The sequence below is a fragment of the Mesocricetus auratus genome, unplaced genomic scaffold, assembly GCF_017639785.1.
Source record: "Mesocricetus auratus isolate SY011 unplaced genomic scaffold, BCM_Maur_2.0 Super-Scaffold_100004, whole genome shotgun sequence".
NCBI classification, from domain to species: Eukaryota; Metazoa; Chordata; class Mammalia; order Rodentia; family Cricetidae; genus Mesocricetus; species Mesocricetus auratus.
In genome coordinates, this window is record NW_024429189.1 from 59,155,083 (window position 1) to 59,177,028 (window position 21,946).

The window sequence follows — 21,946 nt, forward strand, 5'->3', positions numbered from 1 at the left end:
CCCAGTACCAAAACACACTCTACTACAATATTAGGATTCTTGTAGGAAGCCACTTTGTCCTCCTCTCAACCACTCTTCATACTGCCTTTTTACTGCCTTCTCTCTATTCCAGTGAGAAAGCACTTGTTCCTTCTATTGTTACTAAAAGCCTCATTATGTTCAAGGTAAAGTGAAAAACTGCATTCGATGCAATTACCAGTTCCTCACAAATTTGAGGGCTACTTGTCATTTGGACATCCAGGACTTGAATAAAAGAAAGTCCAAATTCTTTTCACTGCTAAAACTATTTTCTTTTTAGACAGAATGGAAGTCCACAGCACAGGAAGCAGTGCTCAGTAAGCCACCGTCCATAAACAGCTTTGCTGAAAGCATAACAAAGGTTCTGTTGTGCTCTTGCATGGCAAGGCCAGTGAGCAGCAGGAGCAGATGAACTCTTTAAGAAGCAAGGGTTCTGTCTTCATGCAAATGTTTGCATTAATAAAAAATGAAGAAAAAGATATAGAAAACGCACGCTAGCTGGACATAATAGGTCACTAAATGGGAGGTTTTTCACATTTTCCAGGCGGAGTCAGCAGGTCTTTTAAAAACTTTGTCATTCTGAACATTTCACAGACATCACAAGAAAGACATGCAAATAACAGAAGTAAATCAAAGGACGCCCCGCTGCTCTGCTGGCGCCTCCCTCATCCATGCCTGGTTTGTCATTTTCTGTTAACCCTAGTGCTGACTGCTATTTTGTTGAGGAATGGAGTCCCTAGACCAAGTGGCAGTACATGTCCAGCCAGCTGGCCCCAGCACTAGTAACATTACAATGCAAGCCATGTACTACCACTCAGGGACACGTGCTGCCAGGCAACAAGTGCAGTGTGTGATTTTTACACACTTGGTTCGCAAATCTGCATGGGAAAGAACCTCTAACAAGCCACTTCAGAAGATGTGGTCTTCTCAAGTGTGCACATCACTAAGTAGTTCTCTGAAGGATTTGTGAGGTTCCGTCCTTTAAAGTGAAGCATACAGTCAAGACCATAAAATAAAAACCTATAGGGGAGGCTTAGCTACTATGTGCCAAAGCCGTGCACGATGAGCTTAGCCTACGTTGTCTCAGTTCATCTTCACAACCACAAATGAAAGCAGATGTCTATCCCATCTTATATCTGAGGAAACTGAGGCTTAAGGAGGTTATATAATTATCCAAGGACATTCAGATAATAATGGAAGCCAAGGCTCAAACCCCACCACTCCACACATTTTATTACACACAATTTTTTTTGAGGGGATGAGGAATAGACCAGAGTCTGGTATGTGATAGGCAGTGCTGTAGCGCTGAGCTAAACTCCCAGCCATATATGGCATTGCAAAACCACCAGGCTAGCCCTCCTTCTCCATTTTCATCATCTGGAGATTTATTGTTCATTTTTAAGAGTGAGTGGCTTTGGAGCTGGGCAGAGTGGCTTATACCCATAATCCCGGTACTCAGGAGGTACACCAAGAGCTTGAGGCTAGCCTGGACTACATAGTAAGCTCCAGGACAGTCAACTATTACAAAAGACTCTGTTCCCAAACACTAACCACCTACCCCACAAAAAAAGATGAGGTGGTTTTCTTAGGTTGTGATAAAAATCCAATTTAAGATGCAGATGTTTTAGCATAGAAAGGGGGATATATTTAGTCTGTACACAGCATCCAAGAGTCTCCTAAAATCCTTTATAGATTCTTGGGGGTTTCACCACCTACATGAAAAAGAAAAGAAGGAAACAATGGCACTAGAACACACATCTCTTTCCCTAGTTACGATGGTCTGTTTTCTTTTTATCTTTTTTCCTACCACTCCCCTCAAGTTTATGCAACAACATAATGACGGCCACTAAAACCCCCAACCTGCAAATTCCCTGTCCTCCAACACACTGTTCCTCTACCAGGAAATCACTTAAGCCTCGCCACAGACTCCATCCCATCGGCCTCTGAATTGCACAGTACTCCTTCCATTCCCACAGTTTTGCTTTCCATGGTCTCGGTTACTGCAGTCAGAAATATGGTAAGTACAGGGTTCAGTACTACATGAGGTCTGCAGATAAGGGAAAGCTGGGTGCAGCAGTCACACACTGTATTACTGCTTCATCTCTGCTCCTAAATCACAAAAGCTTAAGATGCAGGATTCTCAGTTCATACTGTTCAACTCCCATCATTTTACCAGTAAGTAAACCAGAGAGAGTCCTTACTCTGCCCCTCTTAATTCAGGATGCAGAATTCTTGGGTTTATTTAAATATGACTTTGAAGTTTTCTGTATTTCCATGTATAATCATAATACTGAAGTTTTTCTTTGAACAAAGTAAACAAATCATGACAAAACTGAACATTGTGATTCCTTGGAGATCAAAAAAGCTAAAGAAAAAGAAACTTAAAAACACGTGCACACAGAGGGTTCAAACTAAGCCCAACAACCTCTCCATTTTCTACGATTCTTTACTTTTTCATTTTTCACCTTTTAAAACTTTACTTACTACTATATTTCTCATAATTTTATCACATATTCTAATGAGATAGTAAATATTTCTTTTTACAAATATTGATTTGGTCAAGTGGTGGTAGCACACATCTTTAATCCCAGCACTTGGAAGGCAGAGGCAGGTGGATCTCTGTGAGTTTGAGGCCAGTCTATTCTACAAAGGTAGTTACAAGACAGCCAAAGCTACACAAAGAAACCCTGTCTCAAAAAACAATAAATTAATTAAATAAATAAATACTGATTTTGTTTTCTGCTAGAAACTTTAAATTTTAATTTTATTCAAAATAATTTATTAGTTCTCTATGGAAATATATTCTCTTTTATTTTACCTCTTGTTCCTTAAATCTCCAGATACAAACTGGAATATGTATCTAAGGATAAAGACATTGCTAGAGTTTTTAAATACCAGTCTCTACCATAGATTATGTAAGTTTATGGATATTTTCTCTTATTTTATTATTACTATTGATGATAGGGTTTTATTGTGCTGCTGGCCTGGAACTTGCTACATTAACCAGGCTAGCCTCTGCCTCTCAAGCACACACAAAGGCATGTGCCATCATTCTTGGTGATATTTTCTTTTATAAATCATTTTCCCTTCACAACACACACACACACACACACACACACACACACACACACACACACACACACACACACATTCATGTAACGATCACATTTCTTAGTTTCTCTTGTAGCTGTTTTGGTCATATGATTAAATTATAAAATACAAGCAAAGGGCTAGAGAGATGGCTCAGAGGTTAAGAGCACTGGTTGTTCTTCCAAAGGTCCTGAGTTCAATTCCCAGCAATCACATGGTGGCTCACAACCCTCTGTAGTGAGATCTGACGCCCCCTTCTGGACTGAAGGCATATGTGCAGACAGAATACTACATAATAAATAAACCTTAAAAAAATACAAGCAAAATCTTTTTCTAGAAAGTTTTCTAGAAAGTACCTAAATAGAACAATGTAATGTATAATGAGTGATGTCCCTTATTTACCTGAAGAGATAAAAAGTTTCTTCAGACCCAATGGATTCTAAGGAAAAGTACCAAATCTATAGCTAGGATAAATAGGATAACAGAAGCCCAAGTCTTGTATGACACCTTGGAATATACCACTCCACTCTATCCTCAAAAGAAAAATAACTTTCTTTCTTAAATTTATTTAAAGTGGGATATTTTCTGTTTTGTTTTTGTTGTTGTTGTTACTGTTGTTTCCCAGACAGGGTTTCTTTGTGTAACAGCCTTGGCTGTCCTGGAACTCGCTCTGTAGACCAGGCTGGCCTTGAATTTACAGAGATCTGCCTGTCTCTGCCTCCCAAGGGCTGGGATTAAAGGCGTGAGGCACAACCACCTGGCACTTAGGTGTTTTTCTAAGATGTGTATTTTATGTATATGTGTATGACTCCTGAATGTATTTAAGTGCACTCCATGTGTGTGAAGGAGCCCAAGGAGGACAGAAGAAGTCATAATACCCCCTGGAACTGAAGTTACAGGTGAGCCATGATATGGGTGCCAAAACCTGACCCTGGGTCCTCTGAAAGAGCAGCAAACTCTCTTACCCACCAAGCTATCTCTTCAGCCCCTATTTTATATTTTGACAGCATCTTAGACTGTTGTACAAGCTGGTCTAGAACTCACTCTGGAGTTTGTGACAATCTCCTGCCTCGCTTCTTGAGTGCTTGGATTAAAGATGTGAGCTACCATACACACCTTCCTATTTTCTTTGAACTATATAATTTTTTATAGAAAGTATAAATGAAGGGATCAGATTAATCAGACTATCAAGTATCCAACCAGAAAGTCCATTAGCCTGTTATTGCGTGTAGAAATAAAGGATAGGATGGCATGTAGCTGTCAAAGGAATAACATGCCGGAACCTTCTCCAGTAAGATAAGGCCATGTAGAAATTGTTATGGGTTAATAATTAAGAGAGAGCTAGCCAGTAGGAAGCTTAAGCCATCCGCCAAACAGTTTATAAATATTATGTCTCTGTGTGTTTATTTGGGGCAAAACAGCTGAGGGACCAGGCGGGACAGAAACTTCATCTACAATGGTGCATGTCAGACACCATGCAGAAGACATGGCATGCCAGACACCATGCAGAAGACGTGGCATGTCAGACACCATGCAGAAGACATGCATGTCAGACACCATGCAGAAGACGTGGCATGTCAGACACCATGCAGAAGACGTGGCATGTCAGACACCATGCAGAAGACATGGCATGTCAGACACCATGCAGAAGACGTGGCATGTCAGACATCATGCAGAAGACATGGCATGTCAGACACCATGCAGAAGACATGCATGTCAGACACCATGCAGAAGACGTGGCATGTCAGACACCATGCAGAAGACGTGGCATGTCAGACACCATGCAGAAGACATGGCATGTCAGACACCATGCAGAAGACACACATTCCTGTCCTCAGGGCTCACAGTCTAGTGAACAGGATAATGACTTTCACAACTTTAACAAAAATATTTTAATTGTTCCTGAAAGGTTATTACTAAATACTCCCACATACATTATCAACCTCACAATCAACCTAGAATGGAAAATGAGCAAAGGGAAGCAGGACATGAACTTTGAGACAGCCAAAGCAAGCAGCTTATCTCTAACCCATGGCCAGTGCTGTCCAGAATAAAACACCCTGAAATTCTTCCAGAAATTTCTGTTCAGAAAACTTACTTTGCTTAAGTAGTCTACTTCATCCAGGACAGGTAAATTTATTTTCAGTCCAAATCTTCAACAGTTCTACACTGCCATCCCACATCCAGTCAGTTAGGTTCAACAACCACAGCTTTATACCTGGTTCCTACCTCAAACCACACATAAAAATAACCCCAAATGGTCCACAGGCCTAAAAGTAAAGCCAGTACTATAAAACCCTCAGAATAAAAAAATTTATAAATCTCTAAGAACTTGGTTTAGACAATAGTTTTATAATATTCAAAAAGTTAAAATAATCCAAGTTATCCAGCAACTGATGAATAAATACCCAAAATATGTTATACTATACACCCAGATATTACTCGGCTGTAACAGTGAATGAAGTCTTGAAAACATTCCACAACATGCATAAACCTTGAAAACATGCTCAGACTGTAAAAGAAGTATCCAAAATAGATAAGCTCAGAGATAGAAAGTAGATTAGTGGTTGTCAGATGACAAAAGTTCTGGAGTTAGGGAGAGTAGGAAGATGGCTCAGTCAGTAAAATGCTTTTCATGCAAAAACAAGAACACAAGTTTAGGTTTCCTGCATCCACATTGAAGCCAGTGTGATCATGCACATATGTTACCATGGCACTGAGCTATGGGGAGACAGAGACAGGTATTTGCCCAGAGCACACCTGCCAGTCAGCCTAGCAAACTGGTGTGCTCCGGCTCAGGAAGAGACTCTATCTCAAAAGATAAGGTGGATAAGGCTGGTAAGTGTTATGGGATATTAGTTCAAAATGTGTTACATTCATGCTATGCTGTAGAATATTTGTTTACTGATGCAAAAATGTGTTACATTCTTTTATGTTGCATTTAACTCTGTAAAGCTTTGTTACTTTGCCTGTCTAAAACATCTGATTAGGGGTGCTGGAGAGATGGCTCAGCAGTTGAGAGTAATGACTGCTCTTCCAGAGGACCCAGGTTCAATTCCTAGCAACCACATAGCAGCTCACAACTGTCTGTAACCACAAGATCTGACACCTTCACACAGACATACTTGCAGGCAAAACACCAATGCAAATAAAATAAATAAATTACTTAAAAACAAAAACAAAAAACCCACTTGATTGGTCTAATAAAGAGCTGAATGGCCAATAGCTAGGAAGAAAGAGAAATAGGTGGGGCTGAAAGGCAGGGAGAATAAATAGGAGAAATCCAGGGAAGAGCCAGGAGCAAAAAAGGAAAAGGACAAGACGTTGCCAGGGGCCAGCCACACAGCCACACAGCCAACCACAGAGAAAGAAAAAAGAAGGATATATAGAATAAAGATATGTGAAAACCCCAGAGGCAAAAATGTAAAGATAAATGGGATAATTTAAGTTAGAAAAAATGGCTAGAAACAAGCCAACCTAAGGCCAGACACTCATAAGTAAGAATAAGTCATCATGCATTATTTTGGGAGCTAGGTAGCAGGCCCCCAAAGAGTACAAAAACAAAACAAACAAACAAAAAAGCCCTACACATAAAGATGACTCCATAGGTAAAAGCACTTACCACCAACCCTGACAACCTGAGTTTGATCCCTTTTGAGACACACATGGTGGAAGGTGAAAACTGTTCTGTGACCTCGTGCATGCAGTGGTACGTGTACACACACACAAACACACACACACACACACATACAAACACATACACATGGAGACACAGAAATAGGATGGAGAATTATAGTAGAAGATACCCAAGATCAATCTCTGGTCTTGACACACAAGCATACACATGTACATATAAACCTGCATGAACATGTACACACATGTACACATATACAGTATGCACACACAAGTTCTGGAATTATATCATGATAGAGGTAGTACAAATTTGTGAACATAGTGAAAAAACATTAAATTCTACATTAAATTGAATTTAAAAGGATAAATCTCATGATAGATCAATTATCTCAATAAAAGAGGACAGCTGGGGATTCAGTTTTCTTGCATGTGTATGTAGTGTTCATATGTATACAAATGTGTGTGTTCAGGTGCATAGTCACATGTGTGGAGGCCTAAGACTAACATTGGGAGTTTTCTTAATGGCTCTCTACCTTATTCATTGAGGCAGGGTCTCTCACTTGAACATGGAGCTCCTTGTTTCCACTACTGTAACTATCCAGCTTGATCTAGAGATCCCATATCATGGCCCTCCAAACGCTAGAATTACAGGTGGGCTGCCATTCCCACCCAGCATTTACATGGGTTCTGGAAATCTGCACTCCTGTTCTCAGTCTTCACACTTACATTGCAAGCATTCCATCTAACAAACCATCTCCTCAGCCATACAGAGATGTAGATTTTTATGATGGGATAAATAAGAGCCTAAGATTTTGGAAAGTTGAAATTAGGCAAATGAGAAATAATTATCATAATGTGTAGGGGAAAAGTAAATTAAAGTCACTAACTTGAGAAAAATTGGTAGAGGGTTTGCCTAGCATACAAGAAGCCCTGGATTTGATCCCCAGCATCAGATAAACCATGCCACAGACACTAAGCTGTTCTGAAGAAACTAGTTCTATTGTCTTTTCAACTTGGCCTCAGGCAAGTTCTTAGGACACTGGCAGAACGCAGCCAGATTCTTTACAAAATATCACAGGAACAACCTCTTGAGCAGGGCCTCCAACGTCCTTACTACACTCAGCACAAAGCACTACTGTCTTCCAGGCTTCCAAGTAGAATAAAATAAAATAAACAACAACACAGGTTCTATACAGCAACACTATACTCTCTGGTAACAATTATTTTCTGTTGCTGTGATAGAATAACCATGACCCAAAGCAACTTATTATGAAAGAAAGTTTGTTCTGGCTTTTAAGATTCCAGGAAGAGAATCCATAATGGCAGGGAAAGCATGGCAGCCAAAGCTGAGAAATCCATCTTCAACTGTAAATGCAGAACGTGAACTGGAAGTGGAGCAAGGCTATAAGCTCTCAGCAATACGCTTCTTCAAGCAAGGCTCCACCTCTCACAGGGTCCACAACAGCGCCACCAGCTGGGAACCAAGTGTTCAAACACCATACAAATAAAGGTGGAAGGAGAAAATCAATTCCACAAAGTTGTCCAGCCTTCACATATTCATGATAGCATATGTGTGAATGCACACACACGCAAACACACACACACACAATGACATTTTCAGCATATCAAAAGCTGAGTTATATTCTTATATATTTTACCAAAAAATCTAGGGAACATATAATATATTCTATAAAAAATAAATTGAAGTTCTATACTTAAATCTTTTTTTATATTATAACATAATTACATTTCCCCTTCCCTTTCCTCCATCCAAAATCTCTCATAAATCCCTCCCTGCTCTCTTTCCAATTCATGGCCTCTTTTTTCATTAGTTATTATTGTATGCATGTCAGGGACCTCCGGCCATCAACCAGGTACGGCTGCCTCACGTACTCATAAGAAAAGACCCTCATAGAAAGTACGTGACTCAGGACCACCATGCTACCTGCCAAATTCCAGAAACAGACCTGTGGCTTATCTAGGGTGTAGGCTTAATAGAAGGTAGAAGGTGAAAGATAAAGTTAGAGTCTGCAATTAGGTTACCAGAGGACACAGGATGCCCTACCCATCCCATTGGCCTTCTGCTCTGCCGGGTTCATCACAGCTACAGCACATCCTCCATCCCTTCCCCTCCTCCCTTCCCTTGTATAAATCCCTTTGGGATGAATAAAGTTGTCGCCTTGATTAGACTCTTGTCTTGGCGTCCGTCCTTGTGTCCCCTGCCCCCCCCCCATCTTTTTCCTAGGTGTCCTCCAGACCCACGTTGAGTGTCCTGCGGGCCAGGACATATGCACACAAGTATATGTATATACACATTCTTAAATATCAGTCAGTCTGATGATACTTAAATCTTTACTGGAAAAAAAACTAAACTGAATAGGAAAAATATTTACTGGACTAAGTAGGAAAAACGCTTCAGAAATAATAGAACTTCAAAGAAATCTAAGTACCTACCAATACTACTTTGGAGTGAGATAAATTTATTTATTTATTATTTTTCTTTCTGTTTTTTATTTTTCTTTTTTCTTTTTCAAGACAGGGTTTCTCTGTATTGCCCTGGCTGTCCTGGAACTCACTCTGTAGACAAGGATGGCCTCAGACACAGAGATCTGCCTGTCTCTGCCTCCTCAGTGTTGGGGATAAAGGATAAAGGCACAGAGTCAGATGAATTTCATTCAAACTTCAGCTCCACACATATTTCACTAAGTGACCTTGGACAAGTTACATGCCCTAAATCTATTTCCACAAGGAAAAGTAAGATTAGCCTCCTGGGAAGATCAAATGACAGGGTTGTATAATTCTCTATTCCTGACACTTGAGTCACTCTGGTCAGCAAGAATGCCTATTTGAGCCCACTTTTACTTAGTACAGTGTTGGGGCAGCTGCACTGCTGAGCCACTATGCTTGCCTTATATTATAGCCTAAAGGAGAAAAATAAAAGAGCTAGAGAAATGGCTCAGCAGCTAAGAGCACTTGATGATCTAGTAGAGGATCCAGGTTCAGTTCCTAGCGTCCACCTGGTAAGTCACACCATCCATAACTCCAATTCCAGGGTTCCAATGCTCTTTCCATGGACACCACATACACACAAATGCAGGCAAAGCACACCATAAAATAAACCCTAACCCTTATCTAAAACAAAAGCTGATTTTTTGTTATTAATTGGCTGAGTTTGAGAACTTTCAAGGTGGTGAACCTACTGTTAAATCTTCAACCACAGTGCTTTTCTCTCACCGTACTAAGACAAAGAAAAAAATTCGCAATGCAAGGCCAATCAACCACTTCTTGTTGTAATTTGTTGCTGCTTTAGAAATATGAGATTTAAAAAACAAATATCTATTGAAGAGTAAAGGCCAAAACTTACCAATGTCCAGAAAAGGAAATCATTAACAAGACTCAGAAAATATTTGTAGTATAACTTTGAAGAGAAAAAAAGCAGAGCTGCTCTCCCTGAAGGTCTAACTCATCTTCATTTACCTATATGTTCATAATCCTCTGCATAATGGCCAAGTATTCACTTTATCTGAGACTTAATAAGGCAACCATGTGTCTAAACAGCAGGTCTGATGGTTTATAGACTATCAGGAAAGACAATTTAGGTCTCATTCAATGGTTCGCTTTCAAGGTTCCTGGTTTATATTAATTCATCTTCTCTGCCTTTGTGAGGTAGCTCTTTTTTTTTTTTTTTTGAGGCAGGGTTTCTCCGAGGCTTTTGGAGGCTGTCCTGGAACTAGCTCTTGTAGACCAGGCTGGCCTCGAACTCACAGAGATCCGCCTGCCTCTGCCTCCCGAGTGCTGGGATTAAAGGTGTGTGCCACCAACGCCTGGCATGAGGTAGCTCTTATCAACTATATTTGTTGGAGGAAATTTGATCAATGAAAACAATAGCAGAATTTTCTATTTACAAAGCACCTTCCCTACAAAAACTCCCCATGAGGATCTTCTGAGTCTCTCCAAGTTCTTATGAAGTTAGGTGGCACTATTCCTTTTGTCATTCACATTTTCACAGGTAAAACCCTACAGATCAAAGAGCATAATAATTTATTCATAAAGTGAGCCCATATTTTCTACATTAGCTGAAAGTAATGTTTGGGATTACAAGACCACAAACTCAAGTCTGAACTGTATATAATTAAAAGGCATTAAACTTTTAGTTTTTGCTATGGTCAATTTTCAATATATCACATTCTCAAAAGACTTGGGTTGAACATGTTGTTTAAGCTCATGTGTTCACTGTTTATAAAGAGTATTGGTATCGTTTTTTCTAAATTTGTCTCTTTAAGTTTGTCTGGATACTCAAAAATTGAATTTTTTGTCTGTGCACTAGCATTGTAAATGATGTCATCAGGAATATTCAAACTCTAAGACAAAGCTGCAGGGCTAATAAAAGCAATTCACTTAGGGAGAGCGCATTTCTTCTTTCCTTTTTTCTTTTTTCTTTTAAGTAGCTAACACACAAAGATGACTCATTAAGCCCAAAAGAGGTGACTATGGCATGTAAGGGCTTCTTATGTAGCCTTCCACAAAGAGACCTGAGTGGCAGCATACGGCCTCCTCTTCTCTGCATTTTCCTCCAGGCAGAATGTGCATTTGTGTGGCTACATACACAATTATAATCTCCTCTGAAAGGCAATTCCTTCCATATGACAGGCTGAACAGTGGCCTGGGTGCTAGCCTCATGTTGTCTGAGCAGAGAACATGCTGAAATACCAGACACATTTAATCTTTTTTTTCTTTTCTGGAAATCTAAGATGAAACAGAAGGGGCAAAGCTGGGAAGAACTGAACAGAGAGAAAAAGGAGGGCAGCCCAAGTGCCCAGACTCACTTTCTCAGGGTGGACTTCTTTGTGCGTCGTCTACTTATCTGTCAATTGCAGGACTTTAGGGCATGAGAACCACCGAGTCCAGTGGTTCTGGCAGACGCCACTCCATTTGACAAGCAGAGCCAAAGACATGTGGCCTCTGGTACATTTCACATTCATTGTTTCAAACATGCCTATTTTAAAATACATAATTTTCCCATTTAGAGAATGTTGTATGTAAGTTGGCCACAGGATGAATTCTGCCACAAGATTTTTTTTCCTAAGGCGGCGATGGGGAGCTGGACACCAGAGCACTTGGGAGGTGGAGATAGAAGGGATCAGGAGTTAAAGGCCATACTCAACTGTGTATCCAAGTCAAGGCCAACCTGGGCTACATGAGATGCTTTCCAAAGACAAAATAACAAAATATGTTGCACAGCCCTGTCCCTGCCAGATGTCTGTGTCTGATTCCTGGGGGCTCGGAGAATTATCCCAGGTGAGAGATGCCTGAGTTTAATAGACCCCTGGTGACAAACTGAGGCACAAGCAGATTTCTGTTTGCAATTACAGAAGCTGAATCTGAGTAATGATCACCTGTAATCCTGAGATCAGATAACAGTATTAGCAAGACCTTGGGCTACACAATAGACAGCCAGGGAAAAGGTTCCTACTTTGTCCAAAGAAGAACATTTAAAAGCTAACTCAATAAAGAAAAAGAATGGGCTACAGAACGTGCCTTTTTAAACAATATTTATTTTTAGTGGTCTCCTGCTAATCAAACAAAACTTATCCAAAAAGCTTTGATGAAAAATATATTTGATGATTTAAGCAGTAATTGCTTTGTTTAAAGAAAGGTGCTTAAGAAGAGCGTATTTAATGGGATCAGCAATTTGGTAAATTCAAATGTGTTTGGGAAAATCCCTACTCTCTTTGATAAATCATTAAAATTCTGTTCAGATAAATGTGTTTTGACTTGGAATTCCAATCATAGAATGAGCTATTTCCTACGGCTGCTATGGAATTGGTACAAGGTTCACCAGAGCCAGAAAGAGGACCCGGATTACTTGACAAGGGTAATTCTCCTCTTAGTCAAGGCATAGCACCCACACAGCTTAAGGGCAGGATCTCCTGGAGATGCCCTCAAACTGTTCAACATTTCTTTCCTTCTGAAAATATCAACTTTAAAACACTGATTAAATCTTATGGTTGGGTAACCAAGGTGTAGAAACTGTTATCAACCAAGAAAGTGAGCTTAGGTATAATCAGAGTTTAAAGCCAAAAGCATCCAGGGCAGATTTTAATCACTCATCCTTTTTTTTTTTTTTTTTTTTGATCCATCAAAAACGGGGTGGGGACATAAATGCCTCCTCACATGGTAGGACTCAGTAACTGCTTGCTAAACTAGATTCCTTCCTCTCATTTATTTTTAAATGTATTCTGCTGCTTGAAGCAAACCATTCATTCAACAATTGAGCACTTCACTTGGGCCAAACACTATACTAACTTTGGAGATGCTGAGAAAAGCCTGCCCCATGGCTTACATTCTAAAAAGAAACAGACATTAACCAAGGATCCAAGAGGGAAACCAAGGTAACTGATGAGAACAGGAACAGAGGTTCATGAATGCCTCTTCTGAATTATAAGTACCTTTGAAAACGCCAGGTACCTACTCAGCTTCCCTAGGCAAATAGTGTATGTATGCAAGAGAAAAAGGAAAAGAAAAATGGTTGCCAACGTTTGGACAGAACTTGGAAGACTTTATTATCCCTTGAATATATAAATGATAAACAAGGTTAGAAATTTTTAAAGAACTCTTTCTAGAGTAACAATGAAATCACTGCAACTTATTTTGGAGAACTGGAGGTGACCAAGGGTCACAAACCACAAGTCTTGGAACTCATCTGCTCCTCCCGCTCCCCCTAACAATGAGCTACAGAGCCCTCAGAAGGGTGGAAAAGAGGGTGTAGGCTGAATTTCCAGGAACTACTTCCAAAGGGCACATTCCTGAACTAGTCCACCAAGGCAACTGCCTGCTGCCCCTGCCATGACTGAGAAGCTGCTGACCAAATTGGGAAAGAGCCAAGAGAGCTGCTGGCTCCAGAACCATGCAGTGCACTCCACATGGTGCTTATTTCTCTGCCCCTTGGTGTTCTGCTCATTGAAGAGTGTGTCCCATCTCCAAATGCATGTGGGAGGAAGCTTTACACTTGGGCTTGCTTCAGGTTACTCAGGAAGGGAAGGAGTAGAAGGAGAAGAGGTGATTGTGAATAGCTCTATAGCTATTCTAAAGTGACTTGCTTTACATTAATCTGGTTTCCAAAGATTTACAATCAGTGTAATACCCATATTTTATTTCATTTCATTTCTGAAACAACCTAAATACTTTGAGTTCTGAAGGTAATTTCAGCACCAGTGTTCTATAGTGTAGTATTGGGTTTGAAGGCTCACTAATTACATTTGAAACAAAAATAAACTTATCAGGATTCCTCCAAAAGCAAAAACTAATATGTTTGGCAGTCAGACAAATAAATTTCATCTTATGGTATCAACAAATGCAAAAAAATATAAATACTTAAAAGTCTTTCAAGTTGAATGAATTCCACGTCAGAACCTTTGCCAAGACTTAGAGAAACTGCATCAACTTCATGGCTGGAAAGCGCTGTATCAATGACTGTGATATTGTCTTAGCTCAAGTACTCTGAGAAGCAGACACCCAAACAGGAGCAAACATGAAGGGATGCTCTGGAGATAATACCTTAACCCAAAATGAGAAGGGGGCAGGGGAGCCTGGAAGGCTTCTCGGCCATGATGCAAGCCTGCTGTGAATAAAGGAGAGGGCAGGGAGGCTGACTGGTGAAGAGGGAGTCCTCAACCAAAGCCACACCCCAGAGAGACACCTCCCGTCCAAGTGGGTCTGTCTGGCCCAGTCAATGACTGAGGTGAACATGCGGGGAGTGTGACCACCACGTGAGAAAGGTGTAAATTAGTCCTTCTCTCCCCACAGTAGGAAATCAGAAAGGCCAATTTTCATGGTTGCCATGGATGGGCACTCTATTTGTTTAAATGGTGTAGTGACAACAGCTGTTACTTACTCTGCCCAGGTACTCTGAGAGGATATGTTCCTCTTCTCCACATACCCTCTTCTCACAATGTAGACACAAATGTGGCATCCAAGATCTGCTCTAAATGTTTATATGCCCCAGGCCGAATTTTCTAGTACCCTGGCTGGCCTCCAGCTGTAGTGCAAGTTACCCTCAAACTCCCAATCCTGCTGAGATTACAGGCATGCTCTACCACAACCAGCTCAACTACTCACATTTCGCAGACGAAGAAAACCAGGACACAGAGAGTGCAGGCAAATTCTTCACAACCACACCAGCTCCCCAAAGTACAATGACCACTACTGATGAAAGGATACTCTCAAATGCTTAGAAGTTACCTTCCTCACTGCCTGTCCCTGAGTATGAGTCCAGTGACAAGAGAGAACTGGAATATTGGCATTTGTTGATCCATCCTGATTCCTAGGATGCCCCCTCATGGGCAGAAATATTAAATAAGGACTTTGGAGTCAACTGAATTCACTCCAAGGATCCTGTAAGTCTATGTAATAGTTGAGGATCCCACTTTTGTATGGAGTCACTGAATATATTTACAGCAGAATTTAACCATGTGGACATGAACTAGATTGCTCAATTATAATCCTATTTCCACCATTTACTAACTAGCCATTTGCTATCAGTGTGTGTGTGTGTGTGTATGTGTTCGTATGCACACATGTATGTGCATGCATGTCCACGACCCACATGGTGAAAGGAGCAAACCGACTCCTATAAGCTAGCTTTTGACCCTACATGTGCACGATTGCACACCTACCCACACCCATGCACCCACCTCCTTAACACATGCATTTTTTAAAAGGTAACAAAAAAATTTAATGACATATTAAAGAAAAAACTCCATAATTTGCTGTAATTCTTTTAAGCACATAGACCAAAAGGAGGAGTGCGACCTCTGATTTCTGATTTCCTAGAGATAGCTATTATGTCACCACATTACCAACCGGTTCTACAAAAGCAGAAGAGCCAGCTTGCAGCACAAGAGAAAGCACACACTTCCACAATTAGGTGGAGTGACAAAGAACCTCCCACCCTCATACTCACTCTCAGGTCAGCACTTAGGTGGCTCTGTGAGTCTAGTCCAGAACAGGCTCCCTCCAGCTCTAGAGTTCTCCACACCCAACTCAGCAGTTGGCATATGCCTCCACCAAGTAGCCTTCATATGGCTAGGAATCTCTGAAGTCTACACAGAAGGTTCTATCCTTCTTCATCGTGGCCTTACCAGGCCTTCTCTTCAGCCTGGATGGCAACACAATGACTGCCAACATGGACATCCCATTTAGCTTGGGACCCTAAATCAGGCTAGGAATATAGGTTCCAAGTTCACCAAGTCAATGTGGAAAGAAATCAGTTTACCCAACACGAGGAAAAATTTCTTTCTTTAGAAACTCAAATGCAATCCCTAGCTAGCAGGAATAGGAATAGCTAGAGGCATTCACTTAGATGTGTCACTGCACCCCAATGCCATAATCCTAAAGAGAGGTTCTAAATGTACCTCCCAGGGGGACTCAGCTGTAGATTTTTGTCTTTGTTTTTGTTTTAGTGAGTGCCACGACTTTCCTGCCTATAATATTTTGTTCTCTATGTGTATTTTCTTTTCTAGGCCAATACACTCAAGTGAATTTGTAAATTGTAAAAGTCAGTCAAAGTGAATTTAAAAAGCAGGTTTCAAAATCTTAAATCAAGAAGGATGGTCTAACCTATAAAGAATGGCTTTTAAATGTTACTTGTTTATTAATTCATTTTAATAATCTTTGAGACAAGGATTCACTATGTTGCCCAACTGGCCTCAAACTCAGAATCTTCTTGCCTCAACAACCCCAGTGCTGGAATTATAGGCATGTGCCACCATGCCCAGCTGCTAGGGAGTGGCTTTTTAATGGTCATTACATTGAGAGTGAATGCTTCAAAATGGCATGTCTCTTTGAGAGATCATGTTGTAATAGGCAGGGCTAGTTCTTAGGTACAAATAAATGTGTTTCAGTGGTTACCCAATTTGCTGAACCCATGAGGAAGTCAGTGAGTAACATGACTTTTCTCAGGAAAGTATGAATGTCCTGATGCAAATTAGGACTTTTAACCACACAACAGAACCAAAGGAACAATTGTCCAGGATTCATGGACAGTGGGTAGTTGACTTCCATGAACACTGAAATTTTTTTGTTTGGTTGGTTTTAGTTTTTCGAGACAGGATTTCTCTGTTTAACTTTGGTGACCATCCTGGAACCCACTCAGGAGACCAGGTTGATCTGGAACTCACAGAGATCCCCCTGCCTTTGCCTTCCAAGGCATGCGCCACCACCACCCAGGGAACACTGAAATTTTTCAAGTGTCCTGAAACAATAAATCTGCTCACAGACTATCAACACTGCCACTAAATCAGTCTTTCGCATATACGACTTAGAAAGAGAGCAACTTCTGTTCCCCAAAGCAGCAGTGTACCAATATGCCACACCTTTGAGACATATACTTTAAATAGCAAAAACCCAAGTTACCGACAAGGTACTAGAATGATCAGATATTTCACAGCTCATAGAGTAGTGGGTAAATGAGCAAAATACATAAAATCTTTATTTAGGTGTAAACATTGTTATGCAGTAGGTACAAAATTATCTGTGCTATAACTCTAGTTTTACATCAGTTTGACACTAGCTAAAGTCATTTGAGAAAGGAACCTCAATTGAGAAAATGCATCCATAAGGAGCTGTAGGCTATAGGCAAGCCTGTAGGACATTTTATTAATTAGTGATTGATGGTGGAGGGCCCAGCCCATTGGGGGTGGTACTATTCTTGGGCTGGTGGTCCTGGGGTCTATAAGAAAGCAGGCTGAGCAATCCAGGGAGAGCAAGCCAGTTAGCAGTACCCCTTCAATATCTCTGCATCAGCTCCTGCCTCCAGGTCCCGCCCTGCTTTAGTTCCTGTCCTCACTGCTTTTGATGATGAACTGGTATATGGAACTATGAGCCAAATAAACCTTTCCTCCCCAAGTTGCTTTTGGTCATGGTGTTTCATCACAGCAATAGTAACCCTAACTAAGACAATAACTATAGCTGTTTGGCTGATTAATAAACATGTTTGGATTTGTTTGTTTTTGGGGTTGGGGGAAGAGTCTCAACTATGCAACCCTGACTGACCTGGAATTCTCTCTGGCTTCATACTTCCTGCCTCTGTCTCCTGAGTGTAGAATTAAATGTATGTTCACCATGCTCAGCTCTAATACTGTTTCCATAATTAAAATGTATGTTTTTGGCCTTTCCTTCTTACCTATGGATAAGGCCAAAAGAAAGACACTATCTGCTTTAACAGACTTAAAGAGGATTCTAGGAATGTCACCAATAACATAGCCTTTTTGACCAAATCCAGCAAACAGTTGAGAAGCTGTCACTAGGTAAAGAGCCATGACTTCCAGTCACTCTTGATCACCTGGACCCCAACATACTGCCTACTAGATTTCAGTTGTTTGGCTTTAATCCCAATTTCATCCAGCACAATTCCCTATTCAGACAGTGTCAGGTTTAATGTGAAGTTGTTTTATCACATTTTTATTTTTCATGAACACAACTTTCATATATGGGGGAGGTGGCACAGTGGGTATATGTATGCGTGAGACTGTGTAGTCCAGAGGGTCAGCCTCTGTTGTCATTTCTCAGGAGCCATCCATTTTGTCAGGGCTTTTTTGATTTGTTTTTCTACTTATTTAATTACTCAATTTCCCTCTCCCCAGGCCTCCTCATGTATGTGTCTGTATGTATCAGCATTTTTGTTTAAGAATGTATATTGAGCCAGGCAGTGGTGGCCGCACACCTTTAATCCCAGCACTCGGGAGGCAGAGAGGTAGGTGAATCTCTTGTGAGTTCGAGACCAGCCTGGACTACAAGAGCTAGTTCCAGGACAGCCTCCAAAGCCACAGAGAAACCCTGTCTCAAACACCCCCCAAAAAGAGTGAACACTGTACACAGTGTACATGTAGAGGTCAAAGAACAACTCATGGTAGTCAATTCTCCCATTCCACCATGTGGGTTCCACAGATCAAACTCAATAGCAATCACATTTACCCACTTAAGACTATTTTTATTTTATTGTATTTAGTGTGTGTGTGTGTGTGTGTGTGTGTGCATCTTTCACCAAGTAGTCCTTAAGCCTGATGAAAAGACATTTGATAATTAAAATGCAAATTAGATCATTGCTTAACTGATTGAAAAAAATTTTAAATGTTAGCAAGATTGTGCAGAAACAGGCAGTTTCTTATATTGCTAATGTCAGGTTTAAATGATTTAAAAAACCCTTGTGAAGAACTATTTGGCATATCTATCAATGTTTCAAACACATATATCCTTGATATACCAATTCCACTTTGTGGAATTTATCCTTGTAAACATACACACACAAAAGAACAAAATTTCAACAGGCATTGGTGGCGCACACCTTTAATCCCAGCACTCAGGAGGCAGAGGCAGGCAGATCTCTGTGAGTTCGAGGCCAGCCTTTTCTACAGAGTGAGTTCCAGGACAGCCTCCAAAATAATATAGAGAAATCCTGTCTCGAAAAACAAAAACAAACAAACAAACAAAAGAACAAAATTGCAGGTTACTCACTGAGGTATATTTAGTAATCATAAAAAGTTAGAAATAGTTGGGTGGTGGTGATGCAAGCCTTTAATCCCAGCACTTGGGGGCAGAGGCAGGCAGAACTCTGTGAGTTCAAGGCCAATCTGGTCTACAGAGTTCCAGGGCAGGCTCCAAAGCTACAAAAACCAACAACAACAAAAAAAGGTTAAAAATAATTCACTATCAACATAAAATTATCTAAATTTTGAATAAATTATCTAAGTACCACATAGCTAAAAGCAATGTTTAAAAGAAATGACAACTTAGAGGACTTGGTGAATACCTGCCATCCCACAATCTGAGAGGACTTTACCTCTGGAAGGTCTCCACCTGGGAGCAAGGCAAGCAAGAGGACCAGGAATTTCAGATCAACTTCAGTTACATAGTATATCTGAGGCCAGCATGGACTGCATATACGACACTATCTGAAAAACAAACAAGGAAGCAAAAAAAAAAAAAAAAAAAAGACAAAACTCTCTACTGATACAGAAGTTATTCTTGAGATGCATTAAGTGGGAAAAAGTTGTGTAAAAATTTTCAAGACAGGGTTTCTCTGTGCAGCCCTGACTGTCTTGCAACTTGCTCTGAAGACCAAGCTGGCCTTGAACTCAGAGATCTACCTGCCTCCGCCCTCTGAGTGCTGGGATTTCAGGTATGCACCATGTTCTTTCAGTACAGAATAATCCCCAGAAGGGTACACAGAAAGCCAGCAAACCAGTAGCAGCAGCTACCTCTGTGGAATGTGCCAAACGAGGGGAAAGGAGTGTGTGTGTCTTTTTACTATAAATTTCTTCTTTTTTTAAAATTTGTTTGTATGTATGTATCTGCTATGTATATGTATGTGCCTGTAGAGTTCAAAAGAGGCCCTGGGATCCCCTGAAGCTGGAGTTACAGGTGTCATAAACTGCATGTTGTGGGTGATGGATCCAAACTCAGGTCTCTCCATCCCCCAAAACAAATGTCGTTATATTTAAAAAGTAATTTTGAAGCAATAGATCATATGATTGATTATGACAATGTAATCTTCTGCCAGCTGTGGTGATTCATGTCTTTGATTCCAGCACTAGGGAGACAGAGGCAGGTGGATCTCTGTGAGATCGAGGCCAGATTGCTCTACATAATGAGTTCCAGGACAGCCAAGGCTACATAGAGAAAACCCATCTTGAAAAAAAAATTTTTAAATGATGAAAGAAAAAAGAAATGAGTCATCATACCACAAAAAGATATAGAGGATCTTTAAATACTTATTGATAAGTGAAAGAGGCCTATCTGATGAGTTTATACACAGAATGACTCCAATTATTCCCAAAAGGGCAAAACTTTAAAGTCAGTAAAATCAGTGATGGAAAGGGATGGGGCCAGGGAGAGGGATAAATGGGTGAAGCACAGAGGATTTTTAGCAGAATGAAATTATTTTGTTTTATACCTTAATAGTGACTATATGATAATATGAATTTGTCAAAAGTCTAGAAAACTGTACAACACAAAGAGTGAATCCCAATAAAAACTATAAGCTTTTTGTAATCACACTGAGATAATATTCAATTGTAAGAAATGTACTACACTAACATAAGATATTAATAATAGAAGCTAAATATAAGTAAGGCAGATGTGGTGCATGTCTTTAATACCAGAACTGGGGAGGCAGGCAGATCTCTGAGTTCTGAGTTCAAGAGTAGCCTGGTCTACAAAGTGAACTCCAAGACAGCCAGGGCTACATAGAGAAACCCTGTCTTCAAACAAACAAAACCCAGCTAAATAGAAGACATAGAGGATAAAAAGAACTCTCTGCTAGTGGATCAATCTTCTACAAGCTTAAAATTCCTCTAAATATCTAAGTGTGAATTTTTCAGTGCCTGCGTGTGCATTTAGGTAAACACTTTACACACTCACTCATTGCAAGGTGCCTAACAAAGTGCAGTACTTACTACCCACAGCCTTGGCCCAAAAGCAAGGTCAAGCGTCAAGTTCTGCAGTGAGCAAATATGATCCTACTACTATCTGACTGTGTGGTCTTATGCAAGTTGTCTCTTTAGCCTTAGTTTCTCCATCTGTAAAGTAGAAAACAGTAACCCCTTCTAAGTCTGTTAATAAGATCCAAAGAAAGAATGCTGAGTGCAAAATGCTCACCACAGTTTCTAATGAAAGAGAAAAGCTCGAAATAACAGCGCACTATGACAACAAAACTATTCACAAAATGACTGATGTCACTTCAGATGACAAGTTTGCTCCAGTACCAACCTATCAGTAACAGCCCTGTTTAGGGCCTCAGACTCTAATTTGTACTACCTCGAACGCAATCCTCATTGCCTGAGTGCTAGTCCATATAGTTCAGACACTCTTTACTCCATAAATGTTATTTTTCATCCTTGTTTGTCCCTACATTACAGGCTCAGGCCCTGGCGCCCCTTCCTTCTGTCCCTCCCCATTCCATCCAGACCCACTACCATTCAGGCTCCGCCCCTGTCTCCTCCCCACTCCTTGCCTAACTCGTCACTCCTTTCCCGAAGCTGAAAGAAGCCCCCTACCCAGATACTCGTAGTCCGGTAGAGCTAGGCGCTCGGGACTCAGCATCCTTTGACCGGGTAGTTTCCAGGCTCCAGCTTTCTGGCTTCCGGAATCCAGGTTACAGTCTGTCTCTGTTGCCATGGCACCCATGCGGCCAGAGGAGAAATAGAAG

General features: G+C 40.6%; 1 protein-coding gene across 3 annotated transcripts in view; it reads right to left on the reverse strand.

Moving 5' to 3' along the window:
• Positions 1 to 21,946, reverse strand: part of CUNH11orf49 (chromosome unknown C11orf49 homolog) — a 160,573-nt gene extending 138,627 nt beyond the window's left edge. For 2 of the 3 annotated variants that reach the window (XM_040745819.1, XM_005064925.3), the window contains exon 1: positions 21,795 to 21,946. In XM_040745819.1, the coding sequence (XP_040601753.1) occupies positions 21,795 to 21,924 (130 nt within the window). In that variant the 5' untranslated portion in view covers positions 21,925 to 21,946. The remainder of the gene's footprint in view (positions 1 to 21,794) is intronic. The other variant, XM_040745820.1, reaches the window with a different exon arrangement.